Source organism: Girardinichthys multiradiatus, chromosome 2 (assembly GCF_021462225.1).
Source record: "Girardinichthys multiradiatus isolate DD_20200921_A chromosome 2, DD_fGirMul_XY1, whole genome shotgun sequence".
NCBI classification, from domain to species: domain Eukaryota; kingdom Metazoa; phylum Chordata; class Actinopteri; order Cyprinodontiformes; family Goodeidae; genus Girardinichthys; species Girardinichthys multiradiatus.
In genome coordinates, this window is record NC_061795.1 from 16,663,427 (window position 1) to 16,686,654 (window position 23,228).

General features: G+C 40.4%; 1 protein-coding gene across 2 annotated transcripts in view; it reads left to right on the forward strand.

Annotated features, from left to right (window-relative positions):
- The first annotated feature begins 338 nt into the window (after positions 1–338).
- ppm1h (protein phosphatase, Mg2+/Mn2+ dependent, 1H) overlaps positions 339–23,228 on the forward strand; it is a 46,490-nt gene continuing 23,600 nt past the window's right edge. The window contains exons 1-5 of one of the 2 annotated variants that reach the window (XM_047392466.1): positions 339–752; positions 10,564–10,729; positions 15,946–16,302; positions 21,344–21,456; positions 21,579–21,663. In XM_047392466.1, the coding sequence (XP_047248422.1) occupies positions 520–752; positions 10,564–10,729; positions 15,946–16,302; positions 21,344–21,456; positions 21,579–21,663 (954 nt within the window). In that variant the 5' untranslated portion in view covers positions 339–519. The remainder of the gene's footprint in view (positions 753–10,563; positions 10,730–15,945; positions 16,303–21,343; positions 21,457–21,578; positions 21,664–23,228) is intronic. The other variant, XM_047392459.1, reaches the window with a different exon arrangement.

Sequence of the window (23,228 nt, forward strand, 5' to 3'; positions counted from 1 at the left end):
CATGAAAGTTGATATTGACAGACACTGACATGTGTCAGAAAAGACATACCCAAAGGAAAGTTTGTTCTACAAAGTATTGACTCAGGGGGGTGAATTGCATGGCACTGTAAATAAACACTACATCATATTTGTGGATCTTTCATGCACAACGAAGTCAAAATGTAGGAACCAGTATTTGCTGTGTGTTTTTGCTCTGTGCGTGCTTGTCAGATTTCTGGAGAAGCTACAGTGAACATTGCCCTGAGATGATCGTGACTACCGGATTAAACACCTTTGACCTCCAGAACTTCCAGCAGTAAGCGGCTCAGTTGGTACACAATCAGTGACCGGCTTGTCACATGACCACCAGTGAGAAGCCCAGTCTGCCTGTGTGTATATTGGAGGTTTATTTCCGCGTTCACTGACGGAGCTGAATGAGTCTCCAGCACTAGCGCCGCCGCAGCTCTGTGTCTGCCTGACTCAGAGAAACCGCGTCCCCGTGCGGGCATCATCACGCACCCGCATCGCCCCGCAGCAACCATGCTCACCCGGATGAAGACGGCGGTGGCCAGCCTAATGGGAGGCGTGATGCCCGGAGGCTCCAGCGGTGACCATCCCGGCGGCCCGGATCTGCCGCTCAAATTCCCGTACAGCAGACCGGAGTTCCTGGGACTGTCTACGGACGAGATCGAGTGCTCGGCGGATCACATTGCGAGACCGATCCTGATCCTGAAGGAGACCAAGCGACTGCCGTGGTCCACTGGCTATGCGGAGTGAGTAACCTGCAGGGCTGCGCGTCCATCTTTTCTTGCATCCTTTGGAAGTGAGATCACTCAGGCAGGCGTAAACAGAAACACCAGCAAGCTTTTACCACCGCTGCTATGGCCTGCTTTATGTTTGTGTTTGGTTCTGCAGACTAAGAACTGCAGCTCTTTCATAAGGGACCAAGATACAACGCAGAAATTAGTATGGTGAATAACAAGTGCAAGGTCATTGCAATAAAATTGCCTTCTTTTACATGCAGATTTAACATTTATTTCCATGTTTTAGTCTGTTCTTTGTCCTTTATTGTTTATAAGAACTTGACCTAATAACCTACTTATGTAATGCAATTCACTTGTTTCTGTAAGCAAAATTTGCATCCAGGCTTCATCATCCTTTTCTGTTACTTATATTTGATAAATTGGATCTTGGTGCCCTGCAGGGTAATTTATTATATGGTTACTTTTCATGTAGACAGCACAAAGTAAAGAAGAAATGTATTAAAAGACAGAGGAGCGAGGTGTTTATTTGCATGCTGCTGTGCCTCTCATCATTGTCAAAAATATGCAGTAAGCAAACTAACCAGTTTGTTCTTCACTGATGGAGTTGTACATTTTTAAATGAACATCCATCCATCTATCTTGGACTTTATTTATACTTGGAACTAAGATCTCATATTATTTGAATCTGGAGCAGAACTTTACCAGGAAAACTGTGCAAAATTCTTGTATTGTTGTCTGTTGCATCTATTGAGTCGCAGCTTCTTTGACTTTGGCCATTTTGTATCACGTAGCAGGGTCCTCATGTAGTTCACCTCATAACGGTAAATCAGTTCAGTGCTACAAGGTCAACAATGCTGCAATGTTCACCACAGAGGTGGAGTTTTAGGCTTCAGTGGCTCATGAAGAGGAGTGGAGCATTTGATCAACACTTTTCCCTTTCCCTGTGTTGTAATGTCAATGGACAACATCCTACATTACACCCAAGCATCTAACTTGTGAAATGAATACGATATAAGAACCAGCTCAGTACAACACTTGACCTATATTTTTCCCACCAGGTTCCTTTCGGAGCCCCGACCAGTGGCTAATTGGAAACTCAGAAATCATATTGATTTCCAGTTGGGAAAGTTGCCATACCTAAGCACTAACAGGCTGCACTAACAAGACTATTCAGTGTAAAAAGGGTTTTTAGTGAAGAAAACTCAAAGCGTATTTAAAATGAAGTCAAACGAAGCACAGGTGTAAGAAGCAATATTAAAGGAAACTGTGTTTTCATGTCATCACGTTCATTCAGGCTGCCACTTAAAGAGAGAGGTCGACTTTCAGCAGATAACAGGACGTTCAGCCGAGCTGCTTCGTTTTATCCTTTTGAGCTTTTGCCTTCTGGGTGTTAGAATACGGAACATGCCATTTTGAAAATGTTGGCAGCATTTTTGAAATGTACAAATTTAGGTAACTGTCTATGGGAAGACATCAGAAACTGAATTTGAATTTCTCAGACTGAATCTGTATTTGTGTAATTTGAATTTCTCAGACTGAATCTGTATTTGTGTAATTTGAAATTAAATGCATTGGCTTGAAAATGAATTTCACCTAATTGAAACTGAATTTATTGGTTTGAAACTGAATTAATTTGCTTTGAAAATTTATTTTGTTGAATTGAAAATTCAGTGTCACTACTTTTACTTTCAGTTCTAAAATTCAATTTCAGTCCTAAAATTAAGTTTTTTGTGTCACACATCCGGGTCCTTGAAGCCACAGATTAATCAAACAGATTCACCGATTCACGGATGTCATTCTCTATTGCTGTGTCCAAATTGAGGGACTGCATTCTTTGAAGGACGCATTTGTTGGCCGATTACGTCATTGTGAGGCAATGAAGTCTACAGCTTCGCAGGGTCCTCCAAATGGGGCTGATAAATGCGTCCTTCTTTTCCCCAGATATGAAGGATGGGTCCGGTGTATCCTTCGTGGGACACCCTATCCCATGATTCATTGCAGGTCAAAGTAGATTGTGCTAACAGAAGTAGCAAAGCCTGGAGGAGAGGGAAAAGCTGTGAACAAAGTTGGATATATTGCGCTTTCTGTGAAACAAAATGAACTTGTTTTTAGACTAGAATGTAGCTGTGTAAACCTGACATATCTGCTCGGTTTATCAAGATTTAGCTTAATTCCACACGTGCTCCGACGTGTTCGGAGACGACCCCTTCTGCTGCCCTGACACTGGGCAGCGCACAGCTGACCCGGGGGGTTGAGGTGCGATGAACCCTGAGAGAACAGCTGACTCCCGGCACGTTGTTTTCAAGTTCCTGCTGGGTTTCCCCAATGGATGGAAGTTAAACACAGATATAATTCAGTCAGATGATATCTAATGTTGATGTTTGGTTCTTTTATTTTTATGCTCTACAAATACACTGATTTAAACGTTGTTCCTAAAGTTAATATGTTAGTGTTTAAATTGTTAAATTTTTACAACTAGATTTACAACTAGATTTTTATATATATATTTTTATCTATGAACACAAAACTTACACAATTTAAATGGCTGAATAATGAACAAGATTATAAAACAAGAAAATAAGCCATTAGGGCTCCATTTGTTCGGCTTCACAGCTCTGTGCTTCACACTATCACTGTTGCTAGGCAACATAAGTTACGCTGAGGTAAAGGCAGGGGAAACGCAGACCGACATAACACATGACGCACCATGCTGATCTGGCATGTTTAGCTAATAACTACAGGTAGCATAAGTGTTGCTATTTGACCATCATTTGTTTACATGATTTCTTCTAGATGCTCATTTGACTTGGTGATGGACATCCGCTAAGCTCATGTATGGTGCACTGCTCCAGCTCAAAATGCCGTAAAGGAAGTTTAAGCTGATGTGAAACGTAAATCGATAAATCTGTGTTTGATTAATCTAAGGCCACCCTCAAGGACCCGGATGTGTGACACAAAAAACTGAATTTTAGAACTGAAAGTGAAAGTAGGCAAACTGAATTTTCAAAACAACGAAATACATTTTCAACGCAAATTAATTCAGTTTCAAACCATTAAATTCAGTTTCAAATCAATGCATTTAATTTCAAATTACACAAATACAGGTTCAGTCTGAGAAATTAAAATTACACAAATACAGATTCAGTCTGAGAAATTAAAATTACACAAATACAGATTCAGTGTGAGAAATTAAAATTACACAAATACAGATTCAGTGTGAGAAATTAAAATTACACAAATACAGATTCAGTGTGAGAAATTAAAATTACACAAATACAGATTCAGTGTGAGAAATTCAAATTCAGTTTCTGATGGCACAAGTCCACATTCTCCAGGAAATATACATAAACACAGATTTACAGTTCAACTGCTGACAGTGATAATTGCTAATGTGAGGTGCTAAAGATAGCGTCAGATGTCAACTCACTCAGTCTGTTTAAAAATGAAAATCTGGCACAGAAGCAGCTTTATTGGCCAAGTTTGTGCACAAAAACAAGGGATTGGACTTTGGTTCCACTTTCTTCTATTAGTGTACAGACATTTTAAACATAAATATGTAAATTAAGTAGGAAATACAAAAATGGTCTGTTAAAAGTAAATATCCATATATACATTGTTATTAAAAAAGCAGAAGATAAAGTTGAATTTGTGCAAGTATGCATAGTGTTGATTCCCAGCAGAGTAGCTGGGCACTCTGAGAGCCCTGTTTTAAGTGATTTCACACACAGCGTGGCATCGTCTCTGCTCCCTTTAAATAAAAATGATGCTTACGACAGTGGCTCTACTACAACACTACTTTAGAGCATATGAGATGTATTAGGGCCAGGAAGCAATGGATGACTGATGGGCCTGATGCAAGCTTGTGATAATGCAAATTGGTACAGATTACATCCAGTATTGTGGTGCTATGCAGGTATTAGGTTTAACATGTTTTAACATCGTGATTTAATAAGAAGGAAGAGAAGAATCTGACAAGAATCTTCCATACTTAAGTTATCATTGTTTGATATGAAACGTTTGCTTGGTGATCTGAAAAATTTAAGTCTGACAAAAACAAAGCAAGACATCTGTAATGGGACAAATAGTTTTTCATGGCACTATGCATAGAAACCAGTATTTGAAAGTACTTAACACAAATTTTCACAACCTTTACTACTGAATCAAAATTCTAGATCAAGTCAGCTATGTTTATGCCGGTCTTTATCCGTGAAAAGTAAAGTGATGGGCCCTACAGAGCGAGTTGATTTTGTTCTTCATGAGTCAGCCTGATCTATGAGGTCATTGTGCATTATTCCAACATCACTCCCAGGAGACACAGTTCTACTTTATGAGGAAGATTCTGATGCGCTGTTTCTGAGAGGGTGGATTGTCTGGACCAGTGAACAGGATCATTCAAATGGATCAGTGGTTATTGCTCACTCTTTTCTCAAGTGCACATATGAGCCCAACTTTTGCAGAGTTTATTTCTTCTGCATCTTCCCCCCCTGCAGTTTTTTACACAAGAAAAAAATTGACCACTGCTGGTTTTTGGTTCTTGTTTGCACAGCGGAGTGGGGAGTTGCGTTTATGCAAACAGAACAAGCAACACACCTGAAACATCATTATATTTGAACAGTAGAAGGCCCATTCTGGTTACACAAGTCAGCAGTACAACAGATCTATTAAACCAGTCAGTAAAGGCAACGAATAGATCAATATGGACAGTTGAAATCTCCACTTCAATGATTGCATCCCTGTTCTGAGCAGATGTACTGATGTGGCTCTGAGTAAACTCTTTGGTTGTGGACAAACAATGTTCAATTACAGAACCATTTAACACCTGGTTAACAGATTTACTAAAAATGTTGATCCTTCTGATAATTCTAACTGCATTTGTCTGTTTGACATTACACCTGGATCAAGGAAATACCTTTATTGCTCCCTGCAGAGATGATCATGAGTCATTTTTTCCAAGTCAAGTGTTTGTGGGTAAAGTCCAAGTCAAATCCCAAATGTCTTACAAGATAAACATGTTCTTATCAAATCCCTGACATCTAGGTCACCTCTAACTCTGCATCACATTGGTTAGGATTCCAAACCTGGATGTTTGTCCTTTGGCTTAAATTGTCACATGAACATTTCATATTTATCTTTCAGTCTTTTAATAGTAATCTTTTTATCATTTAACATTTATTTTACCATCCAGTCTGTGCCTCAAGCAGAGGAATTTAAGTTTCTAGGAATAGTTCATGGGTGACGGTAGGATGGAGCAGAGAATTGGGAGGGTGTGGAGTGTATTTTTTGTTTTAGGCCAAAAATTCATTCTTGATCTCACTTCCACATGTTTGCCGTGTCCCCTAGATTGTGGCAAAGTGCAAATGGGACTTCTAATGACGTTCTTTCAACAATTGCTTTCTTCTTGTCATCTTTAGATTTTTCCATCTGAGTTGTGGATCTCTGCAGCTCCTCCTGAGATATCATAGGCCTCTAGGCTATTTTTCTGACTGATGCTCTCCTTTCCACAGCCTGTCAGTCTAAGCGGATAGCCTTTTCTTGGCGGGTTCGCAGAATAAATAGTGCACCATGGATGTTTACATACCAAAACTTGTTGGTGTGACAAAATATGAAACTTCAGCCTCAAATGGGAATAGCAGTTTATTTTGACAGCTGAACGGGTCAATGGTTGTGATAACATTTGCAAGGCAATATTTAAAAATGAAGAACCTCAGACAGTTTGATAGTACTCCTTTCATCAATAGCTTGACCCCCACGTTCCTGTTATTGGCAGAGGAGAGAAGTATTATTGAAAGAACAAAGATCAGCTGTCACAAAGCTTTTCCCATAACTTGTATATTTGCTTCCTACAAAACCATTAATACACAACCTCAGCAGTTGTGTGATCAATACCTAATCAATAGGCTTATCTGTAGTATAAACACAAGGGCCATTGCTGCACAGTGCTCTGTCTGCAGGTCAGCATGCAACAGTTGAGCAAATAATCACACTCATCATTAAAACCTGGTAACAAAGGAGATTGTTTCAACATTTTTTAACATTTGCAGCACACCATCGTGACTTTGTCAGTTATTACTACATAATCCATCCACCTTGGCTGTTCACTCTCTGTCCTTGTACATTTTACTTGTACATTTTTTCATTCCCATCAAAAGAGGTAACAAAGTAGAAGGGCTAAGAGGAGGCACATGAACAGCCTCGGTCACAAGACTCAGCACATGCTCAGTGCCTACATGAGCATGGCACGTCGCTCTGAGGAGCCGGATTTTGTTTCAACCTGAACCAAAAATTTTAAAACATTGTAAAATGGTGGATGTTCAGCAAAGTTCAAGTAAAGGAGGGATGACTATTTAAAATCCATTAGAAGCAATTGGGCAACAGGGACATTGTAGAACTAACAAAAGGGTGTAATTATCTGTACTCGTAGCCTCCAGGCTATTTCCTCCCCCTTTATATCTTGGCATTACGTTTGTGTATGCTTTTTGTTGTGCAATACAGCAGTAGCAAAAAGTGATCCAGGATAGCCTGTAATTCATAACTTCAACCGCCGCTTGATCTGCCTGTGGTGTTTTTGAAGTTTATAGCTTGTCAAATTTCAAACAAAGCCCCCATATATCCCTGCAGGCTACGGGTTTTCTGAAGCAGCAGTGGAAAAGTTTAAGAAAATCAACCAGCCATGAAAACATAATGAACACAGCATTTAATACATTGTTTGAGAAATAGAATTAAATAAGTTACTGCATATCAAAGTTTTTATCTAGTTTCAGTTGCTCAACTCATTCCTTATTGTGTTCCATAGTTGGTGGTGTCCTTTTATATAGTGCTTTGCAAAAGTATTCACACCTCTTTTATGTATTCCCATTTTGTCACTTTACAACCACACACTTCAATGTATTTTACCGGGATTTTATGGGGTTCATCAGCACAAAGTAGTGCAAAACTGTGAAGTGGAACCAAAATGACAAAATTACAATTACAAATATTGTTTTACTACTTAACTCTGCTTTAAACTGTTCCACCACTTTATTTCTAACCTATTTAGTGTGTTGCTTGATCTTTATGATGCTTTTTAGATTTGATTTGATTTGTTAAAGAAAAATTGAAGTGATTAAAAGCTTTTATTTTCCCTTCAACTTGTGTGCTGCTTTCTTTCATGTTGTAGTTTTGCGAAATGTGAAAAACGTTTGAAAACTGCACTAAATAGACATGCCTGGAAGTAACTGCTTGTTGATGTTTGCACTTTGTATGAACCTGATCGAAGGACAAAACATTTGGAGATGAAATTTCCGCTGCAGGAGCACCAAAGATCAGAGCCCTGACAAAGTAATGAGGGTCACGCCAAAGCCTTAGACGTGAAGAAGTGGGGTAACCTAATACGACTGCCCGGCTCTCTCAGGCGCTGCATGTGCCTCGGGGCTGATGGTGAAATCGTCTTCTCATAGTGGAGATGAAAGGCCATTGCTGATCTTGTGATCTTCTGTGGTCAGATGAACATTGCTCCCCGCAGAGGTTCGCTCTTACACAACCACTAAATGTGTTGTAGACTCAGAGGGCCCTGGTGGGTTTATTGGTTATGACACAGATTTATGTTTTGTATTGTTTTAGAACTGCATGCTCCCAAGCAACTTAAAGAAACTGTTCAGAGTTTTTGCAGTGAGGTTCTTATAAAACGTTGAAAGGAATTAATCCTAATCTTTACCGTGCAGTTTTGAGGCTGCGGTAAAAATCCCAAATATTATTACAGAAAAGTGGGTCAGTATTAAAGAACCTAAAGTTGTGGAATATCAATACATTACGCCTCATGTTTTAAACATGAGCCACTTTGTAAACTGTTTTGGTTGTTATATTAGAGGAAAATGGTGCATAGGTGGTTATAACACTGACACTAGTAAAAATCAGTTTTACTGAGGTGGTGCAGTAATTATCCTGTCAAGTTTATGACCCCGAGTGTTTTCTCAGCTGCAGAGAGAGAATGTCTTATGACCACTAAGGATTGTAAATTAGATTTATACAAAGGAAAGTTGACATATCTGTGGCTCAGTAGGAAGAGTAGTCATCTTGCAATCAGAAGGTTGTGGGTTTGATTCCAGCTTCCTCCTGCCATATGTCGATGTGCCCCTGGGCAAGGCACTTAACCTGACTACCGATCTGCGTATCGGTGTATAAATGTGTGAGCGTTAGTGAGTGCAATTGGGTGAATGTGGCGCTAGTGTAAAGCGCTTTGAGCGGTCTGTATGACTGGAAAAGTGTTATATAAGTTCAGTCCATTTAACATATATTTTTCCACTACTTTTGAGGTTTTCTTTCTTTGACCAGATATCTACGGGGCTGCTATTTCACGTAATTATATGTACTGATACATATTTCGTCTTTCTAACAAAGACAGATTATCTGGAGGTAAACTAAATAAAAAAATAAGAACAGATATTGATTTGCAAAGTTTTGTTCTTTCACCTTTTAGTGCTCTAATTTTAAAAGGTGCTACAGCATATGAGCAGTTCTGACAGGGCCACAGAGTTAATGTGACCCAGTGCTTTTCCATGACTGCAGCACATCCCAGTTGAAATCAGCTGCAGCATCTGCCAGGTGTTGCAAACGGCTGCGTTTGAGTTTTCTGTTCCCTGCTCTACATGAGTGGGATTCGGGCTGTTTTGTAAGTAGAATTTCCTTTTTGCAGACTCATTGGTCTTAAGGATTGTGTCACTTCTTGTGTGCAAAGAACGATAATCAGGGGTCAGACTTGCTTTGAAAGAGTTTTGTGTTTTTAAGGACATGGGAAGGGCTCATCAGTTCTGCGTCTCTGTGTTAACATACACTGATTAATTATACAATAACATCCTGGGTTTATTTTTAATAATTAGAGAGCAGGAGATGCAAAATCACCTACAGTATGTTGTAAAACAAGGATTGGAACACAACTAGACATGGGCTGGTATGAGAATCTCATGATGTTATAAATTAGAGTTAAAATTCCAAGACAGTGAAGAAGTGTTTATATTGATAAAAGTGTAATATAAGCCAACTCCTTTCATTTACACCAACACTCCTACTGCTGCCTGTATAATGTAACATGGATGATTATAGCTGTATGTTATCTAAGACTGTATATATTATTTTCAGTTTCACACATGGCAAAATAAAAATAAACCACCAGTTACATTTTGTGGTGGTTTTCAAGTAAATCTGCTTGTTACAGAGAATATTATATGTTTATTTCTGTTCTGCTTTTTTAGCTGCCATTCTTCTGATTTTTATTTGTTTAAAGTGTCCTGCTCTGTTGGTGTGCCACATAAAATCCCCCAAAAATACATCGAAGCTTCCGTTTGTAATGGGAAATAATGTGGAAAAGCTTAAGGTTTATTTCTAAGTTTGTAAGACATAATTCAGCCAAATTAAGTCGCACTGTCAATGTAATTCTGAAGCAGCCTGAGATTATTTTCTATTTTTGTATTTGACGAAACTAGTATTTCAATCTAATCTTTGCCGAAATGGGCAAATAACATGGGCCTAATTATCTTGTTAAATTCTCAGATGTCATCTAAATTTATTCTATAAAATATAAAACAACACACATTTTTAGAATGAAATTTATAATTTTTTAATGTTTCGGCTTGTGGCATATATCTTTCTGGTAACACATGCAGTAAATGTCTTATGTGTGTAAGTGTGAGTTCCATTGCATACATTCTTATAAAGTTTTACATCCTCATTTCTGCTTTTTTGTTGATGTTTGTGTGTCACTTTCAATGTCATATTCTGCATTTTGTGTAATGATAATGTCCTAAAATGCTTTTTATGGTTGTTCCCCTCTTCTGTTTCTATCAAGGGTGATCAATGCCGGAAAGAGCACCTTAAATGAGGACCAGGCCTGCTGTGAGGTTCTGATGCTTAAGAGGAGACCTCCGGAGAGCTTCACAACAAACCGAACCCCCACGGCCCGCAGGAGGTCTTCCCTGCCCAACGGAGAAGGCCTCAGCCTTCAGGACAACAGTGTAAGGGAGACAGATAGAGATCTCTAATGTTCCCACCCTCATTCAGTATCATCAGATGGTTCTTAAAGCAGCTCTCACACAGTTTCAGACAGGATAATATTAGATTGAACTGAACAGAAGTCCCGCACGAACAGCAAGACACTTTATTTAAGAGCATTGGTATTCTCAGCATTAAAGTTGCATTAAACATACATTGTATTTATTGAATTATAAACTTAAAATAGAACTTGAAACATTATGAACATGGAAATTTTCAATGTAATAGTCTTTTTTTCTTTTAGAAATTCACTTATCTCTTCAAGACTACCAAAGTCTTTCATTCAGCCTCAGCAGAAGCAGGTTTCTTAGAATCAAGATGTGTCTTTTTGGGTTTGAAAATGAGTCCCGCAGTCCTACAAAGCCTCAAGCAGGCAGGGGTGTGTTGAGCTTCAGTGACAAATTGCACACTGCTAGGAAAGCTTTCAGGACATTCATGGGATCAGCAGGGCAGGTCAGGTAGGTGTGACATCCTTCAGTCTTCAGATGAGGAGGACTTCTTTTCCATCATCAAGCAGGGGAATCCTCAGGAAAACTCCAAGCACCTATACCACAGGTTGCTCCTTCAGATGGGTATCGATGAAGCCAAGTCCTATGGAAATGCATCACCTCAATGAAAGGTGACATTGCATCATTTCTCATTCAAAACAAGCTCACCTCTTCCTCGCTTTGCAAGAAGGACAGTGGTTTGGTGAGACACTCACTCATGCTCTTCAGAGAATGGGGGTTATATTCATAACCTTAGGTTCTCTTTCATTCGTTTTGTGTCTTACTATGGGGAGAAATAGTGACTCCCAGATTGCCAGACCTGCCTGTTTAAAGACAACTGTTCCCAGTGGCCAATAAGTAGGGGGCCTCACCATGAGAGCCTGCACTTAAGACCGAATGTGACAAAACAGGAGCAGTCACATCAAATTTGTAAAATCTAGCAATTGTATCTGAGGAAGCCCAGCTTGCAGCTGCACACACCTCCTGAATAGAGACCCCTTTAAAAAGGGCCCATGAGGATGTCAGCCCCCTGGTGGAATGTGCACAAAGATCAGGCAGGGGCTGGAGCCCCCTGCTAGGATATGCCAAAGTAAGTAGCTTCCACAGTCCAGTGCGAAAGATGCTGCTTCGACACAGGCTTTCCTAAATGTGGCTTAGCCTAGGACACAAATAACTGATAGGTTTTTCTAAAACCCTGCATTCTGATAAAACCACAGTGGACACAGATTATGTAGATAATATTGCTCCTCCAAAGCAAATGGGGGGCATAGAAGGCAGTCAGCTCCATCGGAGAGCATGAACCCGCCACTTTTGGAACAAAAGCTGGGTTAGGTTGCAGGATGACCTTTGAGTCACCAGGGAAAAAAATTATACAGGCTTGATGGACCGAAAGGGCATGTATTTCACCAACCTGAGCAAGCAGCAAAGATGTTCTGAGGCATAGAAACCTTAGCTCAGCTTCTTCCAAGGGTTCGAAAAGAGAACAAGAAAGGGCTTCTAAAACAGTGGGAAGGTCCCATGGTGGGGTCAAAGGCCTGGACGTTGGAAATTTGCAGCGTGCCCCTTTCATAAAGCAACACACCAATGAATCTGGCCCACTGTTTTTCCTGCAAATCCAACGTGACAGGCTGAAATAGCAGCCAAATATATCTTTATGGTTGAGAAGGCTTTGCCATTATCCATAAGGTTCTGTAAAAATGACAAGACCACTGCCACCTAGCACTGATAGGGGATGGTGTGAGAGTCTGAGCAAAGGCTTTCAAACAGTTTCCACTTCTGCTCATTCAGTGACCTGGTTGATGATGCTCTGGGACACTCACTGGTGTAAATAACACCAATAGGGAGTTCATCTGGATTTAAATTCAGCCACCTAGGCGCCAAGCCCAAAGGGCCAACCTTTCTGAATAAGGGTGACATATCTCCCTGTAAGCCTGGGATAGCAGATCCCCACAAAGTAGTAGTTGCCACAGTGAGCTGCACAAGAGTTGACAAATCTCTCCCAAGCAGTGCTTCCCTAGCCACTGTGGTGCTATCAAGATCATGGACAGACCCTCCTACCTCTTCCTGGCCAGAGTGGAAGAAATGAGAGCTACTGGCAGGAAAACAGAGCAGAGACCCTGGCAACCTGTGTGCCAGAGCATTCACTACCAGTGGAGCTCCATAGTCCTGCAGGTAGTAAAGTGGGCACTGAGCATTCTCTCGACGCAAACACATCTACCACTGCCTGACCGAACCTCATCCAGATCTGATTCACCAGCTCTGGGTGAAGTTTCCAATCTGCATAAAGCGGGTTGCTCCTGGATAAAAGGTCTGCACCATAATTCAAGGCTCCTGCTATATGAGTTGCTTTTAGAGACTGCAGGGCCAAACTGCTCCAGTTTGTGTGGCAGCATGTGCAAGCGGGGGGACCTCAGTCCCCCTTGTCTGTTGATGTTAGCCACTACTGTAGAATTGTCTGTTCTCACCAAAACATTCCTTACTCTGAGCCAGAGGAGAAAATGTTTTTGACCTATGTGAACAGCCTTCAGTTTATGTGAGTTGAGCGCATGCCAGATCCCCACTTTCCATTTGTTATTCTCCTGTCGTGAGTAGCTCCCAAGCCTCTCAGAGAGGCATCTGTGGTGACCACATTTCGGGCAGAGATGGTGCCCATACTGATGCTCTGAGTCAGGAAGCCTGGGCTCTTCCACTGAGATGAAACCCATGACTAGATCCCCCTTATATAGAGGCGACCGAGTGGTATTGCCACCAAAAAGGAGGCCATCAGGCTCATCAGCCTCTGACATTGTTTCAGGACACCCTGAAACCAAGCGTCACTCTCTGCTACACTTCCAACGTTTCAACAGTTTGTCTGCAGCTCTACTAGTGAAAACAAAAGAAGAAGCTGGAGAGCAAGCCCCTGCAAAACAATATCAGAAATGTGTGGTCAGAGATGAAGAAGATCACAGGCTTCAAGCAGAAGAAAGATCGGACCGATGGATGTCTGGACAGAGCCAATGAACTAAACACATTCTTCATTTCAATTCAAATTCAATTCAAAAATTCTTTATTAATCCCGAAGGGAAATTAAATGTTGTAGCTCATATTATGGAGGTTTCTTCAAAGAGCCGTTGTAGATGCATCTCCACTCCAGTCTGTTGTCCAGGTGAACACTGAAGCCTACAAGAAGGGACAGAGAAGACTGTACTTCTTGAGGAAGCTTAGGTCCTTCAGTGTTTGCAGCAAGATGCTGCATATCTTCTATAAGTCTGTTGCGGAGAGCGTGATCTCTTCTGTCATCATCTGCTGGGATAGCAGCATCAGAGCCAGGAACTTAAAAAAGCTCAACAAGCTGATAAAGAAGGCTGGTTCTGTTCTGGGACTCCTCTGGAACCTCTGGAGATCATTGTGCAACGAAGGATTCTTCATAGATTGAAGAACATTATGGAGAATCCTGAGCATCTTCCTCATAAGACTGTCATACAGCAACAGTGTTTGCAGTCAGTGGCTTTTTTAATTGAATTGAATGCAGACTGAGCATCCGCATAGTGTATCATGAGATTACGACATATTATTGGGTCATTACTTCAAAAAGTGGGTAGCAGTTACATACATACCATATGTGGGTTATCTGAGTTGTGACGCCAATGTCACAAAATCATTTGACATTCCCAAAAAAAATATGCAGCAATTTGACTTAGCTGGAGATTAAAGTACCAATCTAAAGTATCAGATGTGTAGCAAGTCGATTCTGGAGTGTTATCTACTTAAACCTACATATCCCTGAATGCTATTGCAATGTGAGTGTGATAGGGTTGAACTCTGCAGGAAAAAATGAATTGTAAATGCAAAAATGTTATAGTGAAAACCATCATTGGAAATGTATTTCATCTATTAAATGAGCTGAATGACATCTAGGTATCAGATTAAAACAAGTCCTCCTATGTCCACTGGACCCACTGTCCCCTCATTCTGTCCTATAGGCAGTTTATTGTAGAGTAGAGCAATCGTCCTTTCCACATCCCATGAACTGTCAGCAGCTCTCGCATGCAAATCTACCTTGAAGTCCTGTCTTTTTATTATCAGGGGTGCATTGTGAAAGGTGCACCAGGAAGGTGTTTGTCATTCTGAAATGGACAGTTGCCGCTGTTTTTTTCGTAGGGTAGTACTGACATGACTGGGTTGACTCTGTCTCTGTTTTTCTCTGGTTTGTGGTTACAAAAAAGTAACCCTGCATTAAATTTTCTCTTAGTCTGTCCGTACTTCACTTGAGCTCACTGGGAGCAAGCAGCAAATACATGCAAGTCCCTCTCATGACTTACATCTGCAGTGCCTCCAGGCCATTATGAGAACTGAAGAGCCTCTCTTCGCCTTATAGACTCATGCTGTAGAATCTGCCTGCACTTTATTTAGAAAACTACTTTTTAGTCTGTGCATCTATGTCTATCAGTAGACAACAATGCATTCATAGCAAGAGCACTCTGCAGTGCAATTTGGTAGTTTTTGTTTAACAAATGTGGTAGTTTTTATTTAACTATATGACCTGGCAGCTTATTTTTAGTGGCTGGTTTGTACCAGAACTGATGCAAAAACAGAACACTTCATGTCAGGAGAGCAACGGATCTTAGATTTACTGTTATCTGTGACGAAGGCAAGCTCAAAGGAGTAACATGAGTGAGCCAGATCACACAGGACACTCTGTTCATACCTTATGTGGGAGGTAGAGTCTTTGAAAATCAACAAAGAGGACAACATGCAGCTTTGGTACATGTCTTACATCATACTGGGCTTGTTAAATCCTGCAAACTGAAACACAAAAACTAAAGCCGAGAGCGACATGAGAGCATGCCAGGTTCATACAGTGATGGACAGACTGCATTGACTTTCTGTACAGAACATTGAACTAGCTGCTCCAGGCCTTCATGCACACTGATAAGCTGAGCTGTTACTCATTAAATCTAACCTAACTGGAACAGTATTTTCCAGCCGTCTTTCTGTTTTGTTGACATCTTCCGACACCAATGTTTTTGCCAGCTAGTCAGCAGTGCACACTGGCATGTGGGGGGGGGGTCAGTGTTGCATTATTCGACGCTCTATATTTTAAACATCCTAATGGCTTTTAAAAATGCAGAATTCAATTTTAATTAACATAGAAACATTTTAAAAACACTGATATGATGTCCTGGATGTATTTTGTTCTTCCTTACATCCAGGATGGCTCTGAGGACCTTACCTTTCACTACTGGGCGCTGTTTGATGGCCACGCCGGTTCCGGAGCTGCCGTCATGGCGTCCCGTCTTCTCCATCACCACATCGCATTGCACCTTCAAGAGGTGATGGAGATTCTGTGTACACCCAACCTGCTGCCGCCCACTTGCCTGGACGAGGAACCCGTCAATCACCTCCTCTCTGCGACATCCCACCGCGCCCTCTCCAGGGCCGCATCGCTACGAGGAGCCGCAGGTGCCCCAGGTTCCCCTAGCACCCCACCAACACGCTTCTTCACCGAGAAGAAAGTTTCACAAGAGAGCCTGGTTATCGGAGCCATAGAGAATGCCTTCAAAGACATGGTGAGTTCAGCGCTTGATTTAAAAAACCAATTGCGATACTGCTGGTGCAGTTTTTTTGCCTCATCATTAGTTGGATCTCAGGTATTTAATTTGTTAATTACTAAAAGAAACTAATGATTTACTAATCCGTGTGATCAAATTATTTTTCCCATCTGGTGATCCAGTTCTAATGTGCTTATAAAGTTAAGTGAGCACAAATGAAGTCAGATACAGTAAATGGCTTTTGAGATTAACTTCTGTGTAAAATCAAAAGCCTTTTGCCTGTTTCTAATCTTTTTTCATCTGATTTTACTATTGTAGTTATCTGTTACAGCTTAATATTGAGATTTCTTACTGTGGAAAAGATTCAGTGCAGCATTATTCATCTCTGTTGTCTGACTGCTTCCTGTATCCGCACTGGTTCTGTACTGTAAAAGAATCACTAAAAGGATGATGAGCAGCCACGGTGTTTGAGCTTAAAGAAATTTTATCATGTTACACCAAAGGTATTTATGAGGTGTAAGTCTAACATGTTGCTCTGCTGCATCCCAGAAAGATGACTGCAGGTTTTTAGCAGCTACTTGAAACCGTGACAATAAACTGTAAATGTCACGGAGATATTATTTTTCTAAAAGCTAAAAGGATTAATTAGAATGTCTTCCCATTTTTAAGTGCACCAATCCGAAATATAAATATTAAATTTCAATATTTTAGCTCAATCCACCCCCCCCCATCAGAAATGTGATGTTTCAGTGTCTTGACCACTAGGTGGCAATGCAGACCCAGTTTATACAAGCCTGATAGCTTATGATTGTTGTAGAAGATTAATTGCCACTCACTGTTTGCTCAAAAGTGAGAGCTAAGCAAAGGTAAATTAATTCATGCAAAACTGGATTGATAGTTTTGGGGGTTTTTTGTCATGTAATGACTTTGCTATAATTTGTTCCAGATATATTTATCTGTAGTATTGTTTTAATGGTCACAGTCATATTATAAACAAATAAAGTCACAGCAATAGACTGATATTAAAAACTTTAACTGGAATTGCATTACAGGACATTAAAAGTACTATTTGATTAGCATTTTACCATCTTTTGCAGTTTCGGTTGTTTTGTTTCTTGTCTTTTTGATGTCAGGGAATTTCACTGGACTTGTTGCCATTAGCCAACAGAGTTATTATCATTTAGATTGTGTTTGCGGTTAATTGTTCAGCTTTTTATTTATTTTTACAGATAGAGAAGACCTTCTGTCCTCGCCATTATCACCAATTACTCACTTTATCAACCTTACCTTTAAATTTCAGAAATAGTTCTTGTAGAAATCCACAAAGTGTCATTTAAACAGCACTCATTTTGTCTTGGAAAACACGTTCACTTCAGCTTTTGCTGAGCCTTGACCAAAGTGTCCGTTTTGACGTCGCCCCATAAATCTTACAAATTTTAATCAGGCAGATTTTTCTCTTTAAGGGAACCAGGTGTCAGGGAATCTCTCAAAAATGTTTGGCATTCTATGAGCTCTAGCAAAAAACCTTCTTGCAACAATTGTCAGAGTTGTAAATGTAGTTTGATTTGGTTCACGTAAGGCAAAAGAAAAATGACAGTCTTCGAACTTTTTTACAAATAAAAATGGGAAAATGTGGCATCCAGTTGTCAATACTTTTGTGGAGCAACATTTTGCTGCAGTTACAGCTGCTAGTTCTTTTGCTATGACTTTACCAGACTTGTGCCCCCTTCAGACTAAAATGTTTGCCTAGTTTTCTTAGCAGAATAGTTCAAGCTCAGTCATATTAAATGGAGAATGTATGTGAACAAGTCTTGCTACAGATTTTTAATCTGACGTTCCTATTACCTCTGACCAGAATCACACAGTTTCATGCTGCTACCACCATGTTTCACCATGGGGATGGGTGGTGTACAGTGTTCATGCACAACAAAAAAGTTCTCCTGATGTTGCTGTTTTTTTGTCCAGTTTCTTTATGTTAGAGGCTATGATTCTCAAATGAAAGAAGATGGATTGTTCCCTCTGGGGTCAGGGGGCAGTTTCAAGCGGAGGAATCTAGGTATCAAATACTTTTGTTCAAGGCTGATGGTATGATGGAGTGGAAGATAGACAGGTGGATTGGGTGTCTCTCCCGTCTGAGATTAAAAGCAGCCCTCTTGATTTACTGGTCTGTCATGGAATATGGGCTATGAGAAGAAGAACAAGATCCCAGGTACAAGCAGCTAAAATAAGCTTAATCTATAGGTTGGCTGGTCCTAGCCTTAGATATATAGTGTGGAGCTCAGTCTTCTTGGGGAAGCCAAAGTAGAGCTATTACGCCTCACTATCGAAAGATGTCACTTAAGGTGACTGGGTGATCAGATTAGTATGCTTTCTTGATGCCCCCATTTGGAGGTTTTCCAGGCACGCCCACTGGATGAAGACCTCAAGAAAAACTCTGAACATGCTGGAGAAAATTGTTTGTGCGGAGAAGAATGTCTTTTCCCTCCCCTTGCTATCCGACCCTGGCTAAGCGGAAGACAATGGATGGATGAATTTTATTTAGGGGTATTAAAGTTAAAGGGAAAGAATGTTTGGCACATTTTCCAGATTTTTATTTGTAAAAAAAAATTCCTGCACTGCTTTGTTTTTTCTATTACATACAATCCAAATCAAATAAATGTACATTTGTGTTTCTAACATGGCAAAATGTGAAAAGGTTCAATGTGTGTGAATACAAGTCAATGAATACTAGACAAAGTACAGCTCTTTATATGGAGTTTATATTGAGGTTGGATACGATCTGATCAGGGTGTTATTTTTGAAGTTTTCCACAAGACGTTGCTCAGGGCTGTCTCTCTTGCCTGTGTTATGTCTCAGCTTTGACTAATTAGTGAAAAATGATTAATTCACTTAATTACCTGCCACACTGTCTGTCGTCAGGGCTTTCCATCATTTAGCGAAAGCCTTCCCTGGCCTTGCTGTTCCATGACTTATTTATTTCCATTTCCTGCTTTTTTGGGCTCATAGCTTTTGGTTTTCCTGCAAAGTTACTGACAGAAAGTTTTGCAGACAGCAAAAGCTTTCAGGCTTGTGTAAACTGGTTTAAATAATGCTTGGTGGACACAAAATCCAACCTTCATGTTGAGTCAACTATGAAATATAAGATCAGCTCATGACTGAATTCTAATTTAAAATTTATTTTTAACATTAGAAACGCACCAATCAGGGTTCTGCTGGCTTATACCGATTTGAGGTATTATTTCAAGTCTGTCATGCAGATAAAACAACACAAATCATTTAATTAAATTTAACAGTTCAAACAGTCTAAAAACAAAATGCTACAAGATGTTTATATATCAAAGCATATGTCATTAACGCTTGTCCTATTTTTTACTAAGGTTAATCCAGAGAACTTGGTTTACCGCATTTAATGAACAAGAGAAAAAACTCATATTGTTCAGTATTTCAGTGGCTCAATGTGATGTGCAGTGTTAGTTTTTTCCGTCATTCACATCATTTTGCTTGATGGCCAGAAAGTAGAATTGTGGTCTCAGGAGCAGCTTCTTTCACATGTTTGCTGAGCCCACATGGCTTGTAGTAAACTGCAACATAAAGGGGTAAATATACTTTTTCCAGGTACTATATTTACTATTTCTGGTATAGTGCAGTTGAGAACAGCCTGTTTTGGGTCGTGTATTTTATCTTTATTGTATAGAATAAAAGTATAACTTTACTGTATAATAAATCATATTTTACCCAATTTATTTTCATAGTAACATACATTAGATTCCTTTGTCCTGGATAATTATTCTGTTTTCGGTAATTTACAGCAGTATTATGACTGATCTGTGACTCCTTTGTGGGATATGGCACATTTTTCCCTCAGAAATAATAAAGACACATAGCTATGTGTAAACAGTGGACTGGCAGCAGGGCATGTGCGTTTGAGATCTGCACATCTCTCTTTCGGTCATTGCCCTCTGGTTATTTATGGTCGTTGTCAGACTGGCTGAACCGGCGAGGACAAAAGTGTGGATGTTTGTGCAGGCATTTTCATTATTAAAGCCTCGCCTGCAGCAAGATCCACTGAGATACAGCAAAGATAAATATGTATGGCTCACTATGGATTCATAATTCATCCAGGCTGAAGGGCACATTTGTTCACCCCCTCCCTCCAATCCCCCACCACCTCCTTCCAACCTGTACCCCAAGCCGTAGTGTTTGTCAGGATGGAGAATGGACTGAAATACACTCAGGCACGCTCAGATTGCTTCCATACACACCGATCCGGAGAAACGTTCATGTACTGTAACACACATATTCACCTAGCTGTCTTTGGATGGAGGTTCAGAGGGCAAACTCTTTGGATGGGCTCAGCCTCTCTCATGGGAAAACACGTTAGAGACATCAGATGTGCTCCAGAGCATTGTTAGTCCCACTCAATCTGTTGATTGTGAAAGAGAGACGATACACAAACGCCTGGGCCCCAATTATATTCCTGAGACATCTTCCTGCCACTGTTCGGAAATTATTAAGGCGTCAGAGAAGACTGACATTGTATGAAAGGGTTAAAAAAACTAAAAAGGCTGGCTCCAGATTTATGTTGGGACTTTGATTAACTGTTATGCAATCATTCATCCAATTAATGGACTGATCGCTTGGTTTCTTTAAATTATTTTTGGGTTAATTAGCTCCATTTAATCTAGGGTAATTTACTGCTGGAATAACCAGCGGCCCCTGTAAACTTTCCCTTCAGTCTCTTTGGTTTCCCTTTATTCTGTTGCTCCTTAACTGTCAGTGCTACTGATGAATGAGCTCACTCTGCCGCTATTAACAAAGACATCATGGCAGGTTTGAAGCAAAAGCTGGGTTCCTATGCAGTCTGGAGATGTCCATCCATCCATCTGTCCAACCGAACCAACCAACCAAACAGAATGTTTTGCTGCGTGATTCTGCAGCTGAAATTCTTATTTCTATCTGTTATTAGAAACAAAATGTGAAAACTGTGCAGACAGTAATCATGTTGAAATGATGGTTTTGGACTGTTGGCTTACATCATGTATGTTTAATTATGTCCCAGGATATGCAGATCGAAAAGGAAAAGGCATCCTTCAACATCTCGGGCGGCTGCACCGCTCTAATGGTTGCCTGTTTGCAAGGGAAGCTCTATGTCGGGAACGCAGGGGACAGCAGGTGTGACTCATACGCTTGTACAAAGCAAAATGTGTTTGCTGCATGTGTTAATTGTTGGTTGCACTTCAACCAACCGTATCTGTGCTTAATTAAACAAAACTTTGTCTGCCACTCTCCCTCAGAGCTATCATTATACGAGCTGGGGAAGTCTATCCCATGTCAGCAGAGTTCACGCCAGAGTCAGAAAGACAGCGGCTGCAGTTTCTGGTATGACCGAAACAAGCTACTTTCTAGCAAGCACAGCACTCAAATATGAAGAGAGCTGATGCTCACCTCCAGTGGAGAGGTTTCTTACACAATTTCAATTCAATTCAGTTTATTTATGTAGCACCAGTTCACAACACGTTGTCTCAAGGCACTTCACAAACGGTGGCGCAGTTGGTAGCACTGTTGCCTTGCAGCAAGAAGGTCCTGGGTTCGATTCCCGGCTGGGGGTCTGTCTGCATGGAGTTTGCATGTTCTCTCCGTGCATGTGTGGGTTCTCACCGGGTACTCCGGCTTCCTCCCACAGTCCAAAGACATGCCTGTTAGGTTAATTGGTCACTCTAAATTTCCCTTAGGTGTATGAATGAGTGTGTGTGTTAGAAAATGACAAACTGACTTACTGCATACAATCTAAATGTATAAGGAAGAAACCTCCAGCAGAACCTGGTTTAGTGTGAGCGGCTATTTGCCACGATCGATTGGGGGTTTGAGAGAACACAGCGTACTCATGAAAAGAACACTGAAACACTGATCTACGACTACTTTCTATGTGAAAGACGAATAAAAACTTAATGGCAGTAGTAGCTCCTTTAGTGGCATCATCTAGAAGAGAAACACAGCTAAGCAGTTAAGCTCTGAGCCAGTTTTCAAATCTATGGGATGAAAGAAAGCACATATAGTTAGTTGCAGTAAAAGCTCAGTCAGTAGCACTCTCTAGGAGAGAGACAGGGTTAAACACTGAAAGACAGGATTAAGTGTATCATCTATAGAATGAGAACATTAAGTTGATGGCAGCAGTTGCCCCCCTCCAGGAAGGTGTCACAGTTAAACAGAATGCTAGGCCAGATGTAGCTTCTGCGAAGAGAACAAACATAGAGAACATAAAGTTAAAAGTTGAACTAATAGGTAGTAGGAGAAATGTAGCAGAGTGAGGAAAAGTGGTCATTATGTCCTCCAGCAGCCTAAGCCAATAGCAGCATAACTACAGAGATAGCTCTGGATAGCCTTAACCACTCTAACTACAAGCTTTATCAAAAAGGAAAGTTTTAAGCCTAGCCTTAAAAGTAGACAGGGTGTCTGCCTCACGGACCAAAACTGGGAGCTGGTTCCACAGGAGAGGAGCCTGATAACTAAAGGATCTGCCTCCCATTCTACTTCTAGAGACTCTAGGAACCACCAGTAAACCTGCAGTCTGAGAACGAAGTTCTCTGTTAGGAACATATGGAACAATCAGATCTCTGATGTATGATGGAGCTAGATCATTAAGGGCTTTATATGTGAGGAGGAGAATTTTAAATTCTATATTTATTCTAATAAAATAAAAATAAAATAAATAAATAAAATAAAATAATGAAGGGAAGGGAAGCTAAATTGTGATAATTATGATCTCTCTTTTGAATATTTATCAGAACTCTTCCTGCAGCGTTTTGGATCAGCTGAAGGCTTTTAAATACAATTTTGTGGACATCCTAAAAGTAAAGAATTACAATAGTCCAGCTTTGAGGTAACAAATACTTGGACTAGTTTATCATCTTGACTCCTGGGTAGAATATTTCTAATTCTGGCAA